This window comes from Phacochoerus africanus, chromosome 14, assembly GCF_016906955.1.
Source record: "Phacochoerus africanus isolate WHEZ1 chromosome 14, ROS_Pafr_v1, whole genome shotgun sequence".
NCBI classification, from domain to species: Eukaryota; Metazoa; Chordata; class Mammalia; order Artiodactyla; family Suidae; genus Phacochoerus; species Phacochoerus africanus.
Window position 1 is genome coordinate 2,207,020 of NC_062557.1, and position 13,216 is coordinate 2,220,235.

Genomic DNA, 13,216 nt, shown 5'->3' on the forward strand with positions numbered 1-13,216 from the left:
TGCACGCTTCCTAGCCCTCTCTGCTGGAAGGGCCACGCAGCAAAGACACCCCAGCCATGAGCACACCTAGGGCCCCGATCTTGGTCTCTAAAAGGCACTGGGGCCGCTTGGAGAAGAGGCTGACCATGGAGCTGAGGTGGGATATGAGCTATCCTGGAAGAACTCGGGATGCTGGAGGGAAAGTCAGTGCTAAGGAAACGCAGGCGTGTCCTGTCCCAGGACACGGAGCAGATGGAAGGGGCTCCGCTGCCAAATCTGGGACACTTCTGAGCACCAGACTCCTTAAGGATGCTAATCTGTCACAGGCCACTGGGAATAGGAATCCGCAGTGTGTGCCATTAATGGGAGTACAAGTGGGAAAGGAAGGCTCCTTCTCATGGCCAGGACGCCGAGGCCGCCCCGTCCCTGGTGGAGCCCTGGAGATGGGGCTCATCATTCTGCAGCCACCAGAGTAAAGGCCCCGGGGGCAAGAATCACTGGTGAGGCTGAGTACAAAGGGAAATGTGATGAGGAGGATGAGAAGCTGGGTGCCTGCTGGCCTCAGAGCCCCTCCCCCAGATTGCTTACTGGCTGCAGGAAGTAACAGAGGGACTGGGGATTTGGGTACAGCACCTGATCCTGCACTGGCGGGAAAAAGCCCTGACGGATGTAATTTAGGTCAACTGATAAAACTGGGACACAGATTGTATATTAGATAGAATGTATCAATGCAATTTTATGAAGTGGATGGCTATACTATGGTTATATGACAAAATATCTTATTTTTAGGAAATATACATTGGAATGTTTAGGGGAAAAGGGCCATGATTATGCAATTCAAATGGTTCAGGAAAATGTGTGTGTGTGTGTGTGTGTGTGTGTGTGTGTGTCTGTAGAGAGAGAGATGAGAGAAATGGAGAGAGTACAAGTGATAAAGGAAGGGTATATGAGCGTCCTTTGTGTTCTTATTTGCATATTTTTGGGTGAATTTGAAATTCTTTCTAGATAAAGTTTAAAATTAAAAACCTAAAAACACAAGTTCCAGTTGTTGCGCGGTGGTTAAGAATCCAACTGCAGCAGCTCTGGTTGCAGCTGCAGCTGAGATTCAATCCCCCGCCAGGGAACTTCCATATGGCGTGGGTATAGCCAGACAAGAGAAAAAAAGGACCAAAAAAACCAACCAACCAAACAAACAAACTAGGGCGTTCCCGTTGTGGCTCATTGGGTTTTGAAGCTGACTAGTATCCATGAGGATGTGGGTTCAATCCCTGGCCTCGCTCAGTGGGTTAAGGATCCAGCATTGCTGTGAGCTGTGGTGTAGGTCACAGACATGGCTTAGATCTGGCATGGCTGTGGCTGTGGTGTAGGCCGGCAGCTGCAACTACGATTTGACCACCAGCCTGGGAACTTCCATATGCTGCCCTAAAAAGCAAAAACAAAACAAAAACTAAACTAAACTGAAAACAAACAATGCCATAGTTAAAAGCAAAAGCCAAAGTGACAAGGAAAGAGTATCCTCGATAAAGAACAGATCAATAAGAAAGCACTTATCCCCAAGAGAAAATGAGTAAAAACTGCTAGAGTATGGAGTTCCTGTCATGGCACAGTGGTTAATGAATCCGACTAGGACCATGAGGTTGCAGGTTCGATCCCTGCCCTTGCTCAGTGGGTTAACGACCCGGCATTGCCGTGAGCTGTGGTGTAGGTCGCAGAGGCGGCTCGGATCCCGTGTTGCTGTGGCTCTGGCATAGGCTGGCAGCTACAGCTCTGATTCGACCCCTAGCCTGGGAATCTCCATATGCCGCGGGAGCGGCTCAAGAAATGGCAAAAAGACAAAAAAACAAAAACAAAAAAACAAATGACAAACAAAACTGCTGGGGTCTGAGTGGGCCTCACTAGTAACACTCCCATTCTCCCACCTGAATCCAGGACCAGCCGACAAAGGAGGGGCCCACAGAGGTCCAGCTGTCCCCCTAGAACTGACACAGCTGGAGGGGAGTGGCCCTAGGTGCAGGTGGAGGGGCCTCCCCCGGGTCCACAGAGATGATAGGGCAGGGCGGGCTCATGGCCACAGCCATGCAGCCTATGGGAGGGGGCCTGGAGGTGGAGGAGAAGGGTCAGCTTCCTGCAGGGGCATCGTGGGGGTGGGCAGGAGTGGCAGGAAAGGGACCGGCCAGGGCACAGGCATGGGGTGGGGAGCAGCAGGTCAGGTGGGCACCCCGCACCCCACTACCTCCTCCTGCAGGCTGCGGCAGCGCGTGGCGGCCAGCTCCTTCTCCTGCAGCGCATTGCTGTAGTGCAGCGAGAGACTCAGCATCTCGTCCTTCAGCTTCAGCACCTCGTGGAAGTGGGCGCTGACCTCGCGCTTCATGCGGCCGTGGTCGGCCTCCAGCTGGCGCAGGCTCTCGACACGGGCCTCGGCCTGGGCCACACGCTCCTGCAGCCCCCGGCACTGCTGCAGCAGCGCCTCCTTCTGGCCCTTCTCCTGACTCAGCTCCTCCTGCAGGCTGCTGATGGCCCCAGCCAGGCACTCGGTCAGCTTGGACGTCTCCATGAGCCCTGTAGGATGGGGCAGGTGGGCCCAGGGGCTCCTTCTCCTCCAGGGTCTTGCTTCCTGCACCCGGACTCTCAAGCAGGACCTCCCCCCCCCCAAATCTGGTGGTTGTCTTCAAAGCTTCCATGCTCAACAGGACTTGATAGGTTGGTTAAATGAATAGTATTGATGGGCCATTTTGCTACAAGGGCTACCTGCTTGGCTTCCCCGAGAGACCCTGTGTTCAGACCCAACCCCCCATCCCATCAGCTGGGCGCCATGCTAACTCATTCTCCTGTCATCCTACGGAACCCATAAGAATGTGAAACCGTGTAACAGAACTCGGAGTCCCGTCAGCGTGGACCGTGATGCAAGCAGGCGGAAGGCTTTCCTGTCCACGGCTTTGAGTGGTGTCACCCTGCTCCTTTGAGTACCGAAATCTTTCAACAGCTCCCCTAGGGAAGCCTAAAATCACTCAGTTAATGAAAATAGCCACCTCACCCACTGGCGAGCTGAGCCAGCTGGACGGGGCTCCCCTCCGCCTCAAGTACCACGTTTAGGCTTTCCGGGAAAGGAGGGGCTTCCTCTTTGCCTGCAGCCCTCCACTGCAGACCCCGTGCCCTGTGAGGGGTCTCCTCCTGGTGCTGGATAATCAGGGACTAACTCCTGCCTGTCCACCCCCACTATGGTTAGTGGGGGGGGGGGCGCCTCACCCAGAGTGCAGGCACAGGGACAGGAACCTCTGCCTGGAGGGAGCAGGGGAACATCTGGAACAGCTTGCAGTCAAGACAGGACACCCTTCCCGCACCCCTGGTTACGTCCAAGACCCAGCTCTCACCACTGAAGTTGGTGAAGTCCACACTGGGCTGCAGCCCGGTGACCAGGGTGTAGACGTCGGGGTTGTGGAACTTCAGGCTCTCCAGGAAGGCGATGGCCCCGTTCTTGCCTCGGGTCTTCAGCAAATCCAGCAAGTGCCCTTGGAGAGAGAACGGTCTGAGCCAAGCAGGCGCCGGACGGGCTTCCTACTAGGAAAGCCTGCGGGGGGGTGGGGGGGGGCAGGGAGGGGCATCCTTGCACGTCTAGGAATCAGGAGGTGAAAGCAGTTTTCCGGGGCCCTCACGGCTCTGGGGTGGTCTCAAGAAGGGCCAGGCCGGGAGTTATTGAGAACTGTTCCCCACGTGCTAAGAGCTGGGGAGGAAGGACCCAGGAGGATGGTCTGGGTGCTCAAGGCCTCCCAGGTGTGCCGCGGACTCGTGCAGACACAGGTGTATACCAAGCAGGTGGGAGGAAAGAGGCAAAGGGCGCGGCCCCGGGGCCGGCTCCTGGGGAGGCTCGGGCCTTCCGCGCCCAGCCAGACCCCGGCACTCGCAGCTCCAATTAGCAGCTTGAGTCCATTTCTCCTGTGTGTAGTGGCCAGCAGGCAACAGGCACAAAGAGTGTGCTGCTGATTGCTACCACTTACTGCCTGCTTTCTACGGCTCAGGCTTTGAGAGGAGTATCTGACCCACGGCAACTCCCTCAATTCTCCTAAAAACTGCACATGATGAAACTAGGAGCTTCCCTGCTCTTGAATGGATAAACACGGTTAGTCAGAAAGTCGGAATCAGCTCCAAAGACATCCGGAGCGGGTTGAGTTGTGGTCTCAGAGTCATGTCCACTTGGAACCTGCCAATGAGACCTTGTTTGGAAAAGGCTTTGCAGATGAAATTAAGGTAAGGATCTCAAGATGAGAACGTCCCGAGATTCAGGTGGGCCCTAAAGTCAATCACAAGCGTCCCAATGAGACAGAAGAGCCCATATGAGGATAGAGGCAGAGATGGGAGCGATGCGGTTACGAGCCAGGGATGCTGGGGCCACCAGGGGAGGAGGAGGCAAGGCGTTTTCTCCCCTAAGCCTTCAGAGGACGAGCAGCTCTGCTGACACCTCGATTTCCAAATTGTGAGAGAAGACATGTCTGCCGCTTTAAGCCACCAGGTTTATGTCATTTGTTGCAGCAGCTTTGGGATACTCTGCAGTGTCCCCACGACCGGACCTGGGCCCCCTGCCCTTGCAGGACCCTCCCAGGACCACCTGTATTGACGTGGTGCAGTGGAAAGGGCCGGCTGGGGCCTCAGCAGCCCGGATGCAGTGCTCACCAACTCTCATGGCCGTGTTGGTGAACCTGGGGCTGTGCAGCACCTCCTCCTCGTCCAGCTGGTCCAGCACCTTCGCCTGGCGCAGGTAGGGGGTGAGGCGGCTGGGGCAGACGCTGCGCACGATCCGGCAGCGGTGGTCATCCACCATCTCCCACAGCATCTCCTCGCCCAGGGCACCCAGAGAGGAGTCCGTGCGGCACAGCTCCGCCATGGCCGGGCCTGAGCACCCTGGATGGGAAGGGCGGCCCCGGGGGCTGGCGTCAGGGGCACAGCTTCCTGCCGGGGAGGCTTCTGCATGCAAACGCTCCCTCCCACGCCCCTGGTAGGGATTTAATGACCAGTTCCGAGCGGGCAGGACATCCACTCCGGCCCTGGTGCCCCATGACCATTGGGAGGACATTATGCATCCTTACTGTTGACTCAAGTCCATTCCTCTACCTGGACCAGAGCAAGAAGCACTGCGTTTCTTTTGGGATCTGGAGACTGGATTTGCCTCTAAAGCTCAGGAAGCTGCCCCTGGCCTGGGGAACTGGTTTACAGAATGAGGGTGACATTAAAAAACAGAACATGGGAGTTCCCGTCGTGGCGCAGTGGTTAATGAATCCGACTAGGAACCGTGAGGTTGCGGGTTCGATCCCTGCCCTTGCTCAGTGGGTTAAGGATCTGGCGTTGCCGTGTGCTGTGGTGTAGGTTGCAGACGCGGCTCGGATCCCACGTTGCTGTGGCTCTGGTGTAGGCTGGTGACTACAGCTCTGATTAGGCCCCTAGCCTGGGAACCTCCATATGCCACGGGAGTGGCCCAAGAAATGGCAAAAAAGACACAAACAAAAAAACAAAACAGAACATGAATTTTTTTTTTTTTTTTTGGCTGGGCCTGCAGCATGCAAGCATTCGTGGGCTAGGGATCGAACACCTGCCACAGCAGTGACGATGCCGGATCCTTAACCTATTGAGCCAACAGGGAACTCCTAGAACATGCATTTCCAAGAGGGGTGACGGCGCCCAAGGATTTAAAAATTGATGGTTAAGCAAAAATTCTTAACTCTTCTATTGCATAAAGCACAGATGTGCATTAACAGAGACAGTGTTCCTGCAATGTTAATATGTAATGGAACGGCGGTGAGAGAGGTGGGAGGCACAAGCACTAGTCTAGGACCCAAGACCTTCCGTTGGGAGGATCTCACAGAGCCCCTGCCCAGCCTCGGGCGCTCCCACACCCCCTGATTTGTAATGAGCTGCCTCCAAGGCTGTGCTCCCACCTGAATCTCTCTTTTCCCTCTGGCCTGTGACTAGTCCAAGGTCATTAGTCCAGTGGCCCACCTAAATAATACTAAGATGCTTTTAAACCATGGGCTGTTTAAAGCACAGTGAGAACTTTGTCTAGATACTCATGTTGCAACAGAAGAAAGGGTGGGGGAAAAAATGTAATTGTAATGTATACATGCAAGGATAACCTGACCCCCTTGCTGTACAGTGGGAAAATAAAAAAAATTATAAAAAAAAAAGATTGGTTAGAGAATATCTATGGTTAGGTCTAGGTCACAGTACGTGTAAAGTTGATTTTCCTTCCACATACTTTAGAATATAATGTTATTTAAAACACTAACTCTTTGTTCTTCAACGTTTGTGAAGTGTTTGTAAACACTTTTAAAGAAATTCTCTGACAGCTTTTGCAGAGCAGTTTTTTTGGAAAAGCAACCTTTCCATTTTTTTTCCCAACTGCCATTGCTTTATCAAGATTATATACTTCTATTTAGATAAATTTTGAAACGAATCTATCTATCTATCTATCTACCTATTCACAAGTACATTCTTTATAACAAGGCATTTATTTAAGAATTTTTGGTAAATATTATCTATTATAATAAATATTATTATTTATTAAAAAAAAAAGCACAGTGAAAACCTCCTGCTGATGGTGTAAAATCGCCATGCACCTGCTGCGCAGAGTCAACCTGTCTTAACACTGTACACCTGGACCTGCTTCTTAAGGCCGTGCTCTTCGAGACAGCCCAGCCCTGTTATCTCCCACCTGCCCCTTGCTCTCTGCCACAGGTGACGGCTGGGATGCACACTGCACCTGAGTGTGTCTAAAACACCACAGGGCGCCTCCGCGCGACGCTTTGTGCCCACAGGAACCCCATAAACAGTATGGTGCTGGGCGTGGCTCGTCGCTCAGCTTTTTTTGAGGTTTAGCAGCTGGACACATGCAGCTTGATAGATCCTCTAACCGCCCACGGGATTCAATTATACAAATGAGCCGTGATTGGTCTCCTGTGGACGGGCGTTAGGTCGTTTCTCCTTTTTCTCCAGCACACCTAGCGCTGCAATGACCATGCTTGTACAGCATCTCAGGCACGGGTGGGAGCGTTTCTCTCAGGCCCGTGAATTCCTGGGATTTGATTCTGTTCTCTGGGAAGGACAAGATGGACCGGCTGGCGTCCAATACCTCTTGCAGAGGTCTGTGCATGAAAAACACTTGAAAACCGGAAAAGAAATCAAGCCTTGTAAACTAAGAAAAAGGGGTGGTCATTTCAGGGTCCTGTCCCCATGAACAGCCTCCCCCCACCCCTTGGTCCACGTGAGGGGCCTGGTCTTCAGCAGGTACTCACCAAAAGCTGCTCACATGCGTGCTTACAGGAGCTCCTTGCAGCGGGATGGGGTGCCGTGTCCCCTCCAAGGCCAGATGTGGCTGCTGATCGCTGGGCGGAGCAGGGCTGGGTGGGAAGAGCCTGAAAACAGTGCTAAGATGACCTCATATCTATCTCAAGCCTCGTGACTTGCACCAAAACTCAAGGTCAGAACATCAAAGACTAAGGCAAGAGGGAGAGAAAAAGCAAACTCTGATCCAGGAAATAATTTGACAGATCTTTGACCCTTATTGTTTGCTCAGGAACTATAAAAGCTTCCTTGGGGCTTGGAAGCAGATGAGGGAAACAGGGCTTTGAACCCTAGAATACCAAGGAGGGGAAGCAGGTGCAGTGGTCACCCACCGTGTCCTGGTCACCACGGGGCCAGACTCCACTAACATCCTTCCCCTAGGTCTGCTACCCAGAAAGAGGGGCCTGTGGGTGGGCACGGGGGTCTCCCTGGACGAGGGAGGAGAGGGAACCAGCAGAGAGGGAGAGTTCTGGCCTGATGTGGCTCATTCCTGGTTTCGTCAAGGGAACAGCCAATGTGTGCTCATGAATGGGGGCTTTTATGGGCTGAAAGGTGTCCCCTTAAAAGATAGGTTGACGTTCCCCCTCTCAGCACCTGTGAATGTGACTTTATTTGGAAATAGGGTCAGTGCAGATGTGATCAAGGTGAGGTTGTTAGGGCGGGCCTTGAGTCCCATATGACTGGTGACCTTATAAGAGGAGAGGCCCAGAGACAGGCGCACAGGGAGAAGTCCCGTGATAACAGAGGCAGCCATTGCAGTGATGCTAGTAGCAGTCAAAGGTTGCCAGGGAGTGCCAGCAACACCCCGGGCTCAGAGAAAGGCACGGAACACATCCTCCCTACGCCTTCTTGGGGAGCCTGGGCCTGCTGACAGCCGACCTTCAGAACGGAGAGCAAATCTGTCTGTTGTTTGCAGCCATGCAGAGCGGTGATTTATTCTGGCAGCCCTGGGAACTGACACACGGGGGCAAAGGGGATTTGGAGACTGGCCCGAGTCCCGGCCTGCCCAGTCACCTCAAGGCTGTCCACCACACACTTGAACGCAAGGCTCTCGAGCTCCGGGCATCTCTGCCCAGGAGAACTCTGCATCCCTGGGTTTGGCCCTCCTGATCTGGATGACCTTCCTCCTGTCTCAGGACCAGCTGCCCCGTCCCCAGAGCCCAGTACAAAATGGAAATATGGGCTCCTTGTTTGAAAAGCATCCAGAATTTCTAGACAGTGACAGCAGAGCATTAAGCCAAGTGCAGGGCCCTGGGGACAGGGTACACCCATGAAGCTGGCCCTGCTTTGCGGGGTCAAGGGGGCTCCAGACCCTCACTATGTGACCTACGCCTAGATTCCTGGCTCGACCCAACGATTCTTTTGTGATGGTCATGGCCCTTCTGTCTAGTTTTCTTTAAAGTACCTCTGGGGGTATAAGCACCCCCTCCTCAGCACCTGGAGTAGGGAGTGGGCTTGTTAGGAGGGGGAGGACCTACCTTCTCCATGGCTGCCAGGCTGGTGGCCTGGGGGCTAGGAAGACAGGGCTGGAGTCCAGACTCATGCTGTGACCACGGAGAAATGGTTCAGCGCTGGTTCTAATAGGTCAACCATCCAAGGGCTCAGGACAGAGGACCAACTCCAGGTGCAGCCCTTCCAAGCCCTGTCCAGCCCTGCCCTGTGAAGCCCATGGGCTTTTTGTTTTCCCAGGCCTATCTGTCCTTCTGGAAACTGGGTGGGCCAGCAATGAGATCTCTGGTACCTGGCCAAGGAGCCTGGGCCTGCAGGCACCATCCAGCGCCCCCAGCCAAGCTCGCATCCGCTGCCCCGGAGGCCCCAAGAGGAGCTGAGAGCGTCTGCCCTGGGGACCTGCGGGCCCCCTGCCAGCTTCCTCCATTCCGCACCTCGCTTGCTTACTCGCTCCAGGGTCCTGTTCCCCTCAGCTGACCTGTGCCCCCAGGAAGGCGTGGCCAGGTGTACCGAGGTGTCTGGGGGTTTCTCTCTCGCCTCCTCAGAGGACAACCTCAGCTGAGTGTGCACAGCCACTCCCATGGTGCGTTCCGTGTGTGTGTTCCGTGTGTGTGTGTGTGTGTGTGTGTGTGTGTGAGAGAGAGAGAGAGAGAGAGAAGGAGACGGAGCAGGAAGATTCTGGAATGCTGTTCCCTGATTCTAACACTTCCTATTTGTGGTGGTAGAATCTTTTTTCTTTCTATTGATTAAACTTTTAGAATGAGCAAGCATGGGTTTAATAAAAATGTGAATGAAAAATGTGCTTGCCGTGTCAGCAAAAGGGTGTTGGGGTCGAGCTGCTGCAGCGCGTTCCAGCCCCGCCCCAAAGGACAGGATGCCGCCCTAAGGTGCATCGCAAAGGCATGATTCCAATGAGCCCAGACTCTCGTGTCTTCCCATACCTAGAAAAGCACTACATCATTCACTTGAGGTGTCTGGTTTTTTTAAATTAATAGGAACCTTGGGAAGTGCCCACTGCCTGGCTTCTCCCTCGGTCCTGTGAGGAAGTGCCACCCAGCATGTGTGCCGGGCACAGGGAGGGTGGGAGCTGACCTGGGTGACAGGCGCTGGCTGAAGCGGGGAAAGTTCTGGAAAAGGCGGGGGTGGGGGGACTTGGTCGGCCCGGCCCTGCGTCAGTGGGGAAGGAACTGCTTCTTATGCTCAGGAGAGGATTTCCTAACTTTCCCCTTAATGAACGAGCGTGGGCCAGCTTTATAAAACCCTGTTCCCCACAAAGGTCTCATAAGACATCCATTCGACATATACCAAGCCTGAGCCTGCAGGTTGGAAAACAGACGAGAATTAAATACGCCAGCCCTTAATGTGACCCAGACGCCTTCTTTGACCAGGGCCTGTGGTCCTGGGTTAGTCAGCTCTAGTGACCCAAACACTCGGATTCACAGAGTATTAACTTTTCTTTTTAGCAAATGACACTCTAGTGTGCTGTCTGGTATTATATGAAATAGATGCCAGGGGTTAGGGGGTGGTGGGCAGGTCCCCAGCCTGCATGTCCAGACTCCAAAGTCTCTGATGACCAGGCCTGGCTGGGAGGTAGGCCTTTAAGGTCTTCCCTGGGCTGGGCCCTGGTGACAGCCTGCCTGAGAGCATCTTCTAGTCCGACTGTTCCTGCACCTGCTTGCCCGCAGCATCGCAGCTTGCCGTGTCTACCAAAAGTGAACTCGGAAAATCAGAGCCAGCTCAAGCGACGAGCTGCCTTAACAGGACAGCTGAAGACAGGTCTCTCTAGGACTCACCCCAACCAATTGTCCTGGGCTCCTGGGACCCGTCAGCTGCTTCAGGTGTAAGTGGGCGCAGTCTAGTAGAAGCCATGCCAGTCCCTTCTTCATGCAGCAGGGTGGCTTACCACAGATCCCCAGGGAGCAATTTAAAATGTGGGCGTTTCCTTGTAACTCAGCCCCAATTTGTTTGTTTATTTATTGCTTTTTAGGGCCACACCTGTAGAGTATGAAAGCTCCAGGCTAGCGGTTGAATCAGAGCTTCAGAGGCTGGCCTACACCGCAGCCACAGCCTCTCAGGATCCGAGCCGCATCTGCAACCTATGCTGCAGCTTATGACAACACCAGATCCTAAACCCGCTGAGTGAGGCCAGGGACTGAACCCAGGTTCTCATGGATACTAGTTGAGCTACAACAGGAACTCCCCTTGACCCCAATTTAAGTAGGGTTAGTCCTAACAGTAAAGAAAATTTATCCCAGAGATCCCCAAGCGTATTTTATTTTTTAAATTATTTTATTTTAGTTATCTTTTTAGGGCCGCACCTGTGGCATATGGAGGTTCCCAGGCTAGGGGTCGAATCGGAGCCGTAGCCACCGGCCTACGCCAGAGCCACAGCAACGCGGGATCCGAGCCGCCTCTGCAACCTACACCACAGCTCACGGCAACGCCGGATCCTTAACCCGCTGAGCAAGGCCAGGGACCGAACCTGCAACCTCATGGTTCCTAGTCGGATTCGTTAACCACTGCACCGCGATGGGAACTCCCCAAGGGTATTTTAAACTCCATAAAAGTCCTCTTTTAACCCTTTGGAATTCTAAGGAGAGTCTAAGATGGTCAAAGTTCTGAGCACCTAAGCTGTGGGTCCTCCTGTTTGACCCCTCCCCACGTCAACATGCCTCTCATATCACAGGGCGCAGAACTTAACCTGCCTGTGAAGTAGGGGAGAAAGGGTAGTGTGCACGTGCACACACACACACAGAGGCACACACAGGACTTCAGTACAGGGAGAGTGAGTTAGAGGAAGCTTGATGGAATTGATGACCCGTGCATGTGGTGCGTAAGGCAGGAAGTGACCAATTGTGAAAGGGAGTCTCCCTTGCGCCCCTCAGCCAAAACCCATGGCACAAAACCAGACACATAGATCAACACTACAGTGGCGAAAGCCTAGAAGTAAACCCACAGGCCTGTGGTCAACTAATCTACAACAAAGGGAGCAAGAATACACAATGGAGAAAAGACAGTCTCCGCAATAAGTGGTGCTGGGAAAACGGGCAGCTCTGTGGAAAAGAAGGGAACGAGGACTTTACCATCGCATAAAAAATAAGCTTGAGGCGGTCCCGTCGTGGCGCAGTGGTTAACGAATCCGACTAGGAGCCATGAGGTTGCGGGTTCGGTCCCTGCCCTTGCTCAGTGGGTTAAGGGTCCGGCGTTGCCCTGAGCTGTGGTGTAGGTTGCAGACGCGGCTCGGATCCCGCGTTGCTGTGGCTCTGGTATAGGCTGGTGGCTACAGCTCCGATTCGACCCCTAGCCTGGGAACCCCCATATGCCGCGGGAGCAGCCCAAAGAAATAGCAAAAAAGACAAAAAAAAAAAAAAAAAAAGCTCGAAATGGACGAAAGACCTAAGTGGAAGATCGGATACTGTAAAACTCCTAGAGGAAAAAAAAGGCAGAGCACTCTGACATAAATCACGGGATCCGTCTCCTGGGGTCATGGGAATAAAAGCAATAATAAACAAATAGAACCGTGGCCACCACAGTGCCCTTGTAAAGGTCTGGCCCTGCCCTTACCCTCAATAGCAGGCAGCTGCTCTGACTTTACACCTGAGCTCAGAAACTTTTGCTCCTTTTCTTTCATCTCAGGGCAAAGATGCAGAGATAAGAGCACAAAACAGCACTCCCGTCATCCATCACCTGGTCCTGCCCCAAGGTGGTACTTAGCAGCCAGAGAACGTTCAAGTAATTTACCCAAGCAGGATGGGACGAACTGTCTCTCCTCTCACCCCCAAACCAGGCACTGCCGCTGAGCCTCACGCAGAGGAAGCCAGCCCCTCTTGCTCCCTCGCGGACAGCTCCCGGCCTGTCCCCTCTCCCCGTGTGTACTGACCTGCTCTTCTGGGGACAGACTCCGTGCCCTTGCCTTCCTCGTCCTTGAGAAGCAATGGCTGACTGGCCCCAGTCTCGGCTGAGCAGCAACAGCAGACGAGCAGGTCAGACAGGTGTGTCCGTCTGGGCCCTGCCCACAGGAGCAGCGCCTCAGTGCCTCACTCGAGCCTCCGCGCATCAGTGAAGTGCCAGGACTCCTTCCCACGGCAGGGAGGACGCGTGTGAAGGGTTCATCTTGCCTTTGTGAGAGCGACGGAATCGTCTCAGAACCACCCACGCATCTGGTCAACCCGGAGAGGCGGCGATGGAGGGACGGTGGGAAGCCGCGGCGTGGATGGAATTTCCCTTCTATGTGAGTGATCTGCCTGGCTCAGCGTAAACCCCTCAGAAAACTCCTGGGACGTTTAGGATAAATTCTGGAGCTCATCTGTGTCTCTCACGGGCAATTCTGGGACGTATCTAAATAATTCCAATAGATCCATCTAAAATCAATGTTTGATCATTACTGCTTAGATGTAGATGAAAGACTTGGAGTTCCTATGTTAGGATGTATTCAGAATCCGATCACTCTCGCCTCTTT

At 53.6% G+C, this 13,216-nt stretch overlaps 1 protein-coding gene across 5 annotated transcripts in view; it reads right to left on the bottom strand.

The window, feature by feature from the left end:
• Positions 1-13,003, bottom strand: part of CARD14 (caspase recruitment domain family member 14) — a 29,579-nt gene extending 16,576 nt beyond the window's left edge. For 2 of the 5 annotated variants that reach the window (XM_047757420.1, XM_047757418.1), the window contains exons 1-5: positions 12,638-12,999; positions 7,260-7,379; positions 4,648-4,875; positions 3,351-3,488; positions 2,213-2,538 (exon numbers count right to left, since the gene is read on the bottom strand). In XM_047757420.1, the coding sequence (XP_047613376.1) occupies positions 2,213-2,538; positions 3,351-3,488; positions 4,648-4,858 (675 nt within the window). In that variant the 5' untranslated portion in view covers positions 4,859-4,875; positions 7,260-7,379; positions 12,638-12,999. Of the gene's footprint in view, positions 1-2,212; positions 2,539-3,350; positions 3,489-4,647; positions 4,876-7,259; positions 7,380-12,637 lie in introns of all 5 variants that reach the window. The other 3 variants (XM_047757422.1, XM_047757421.1, XM_047757419.1) reach the window with 2 other exon arrangements.
• Positions 13,004-13,216: the final 213 nt, after the last annotated feature.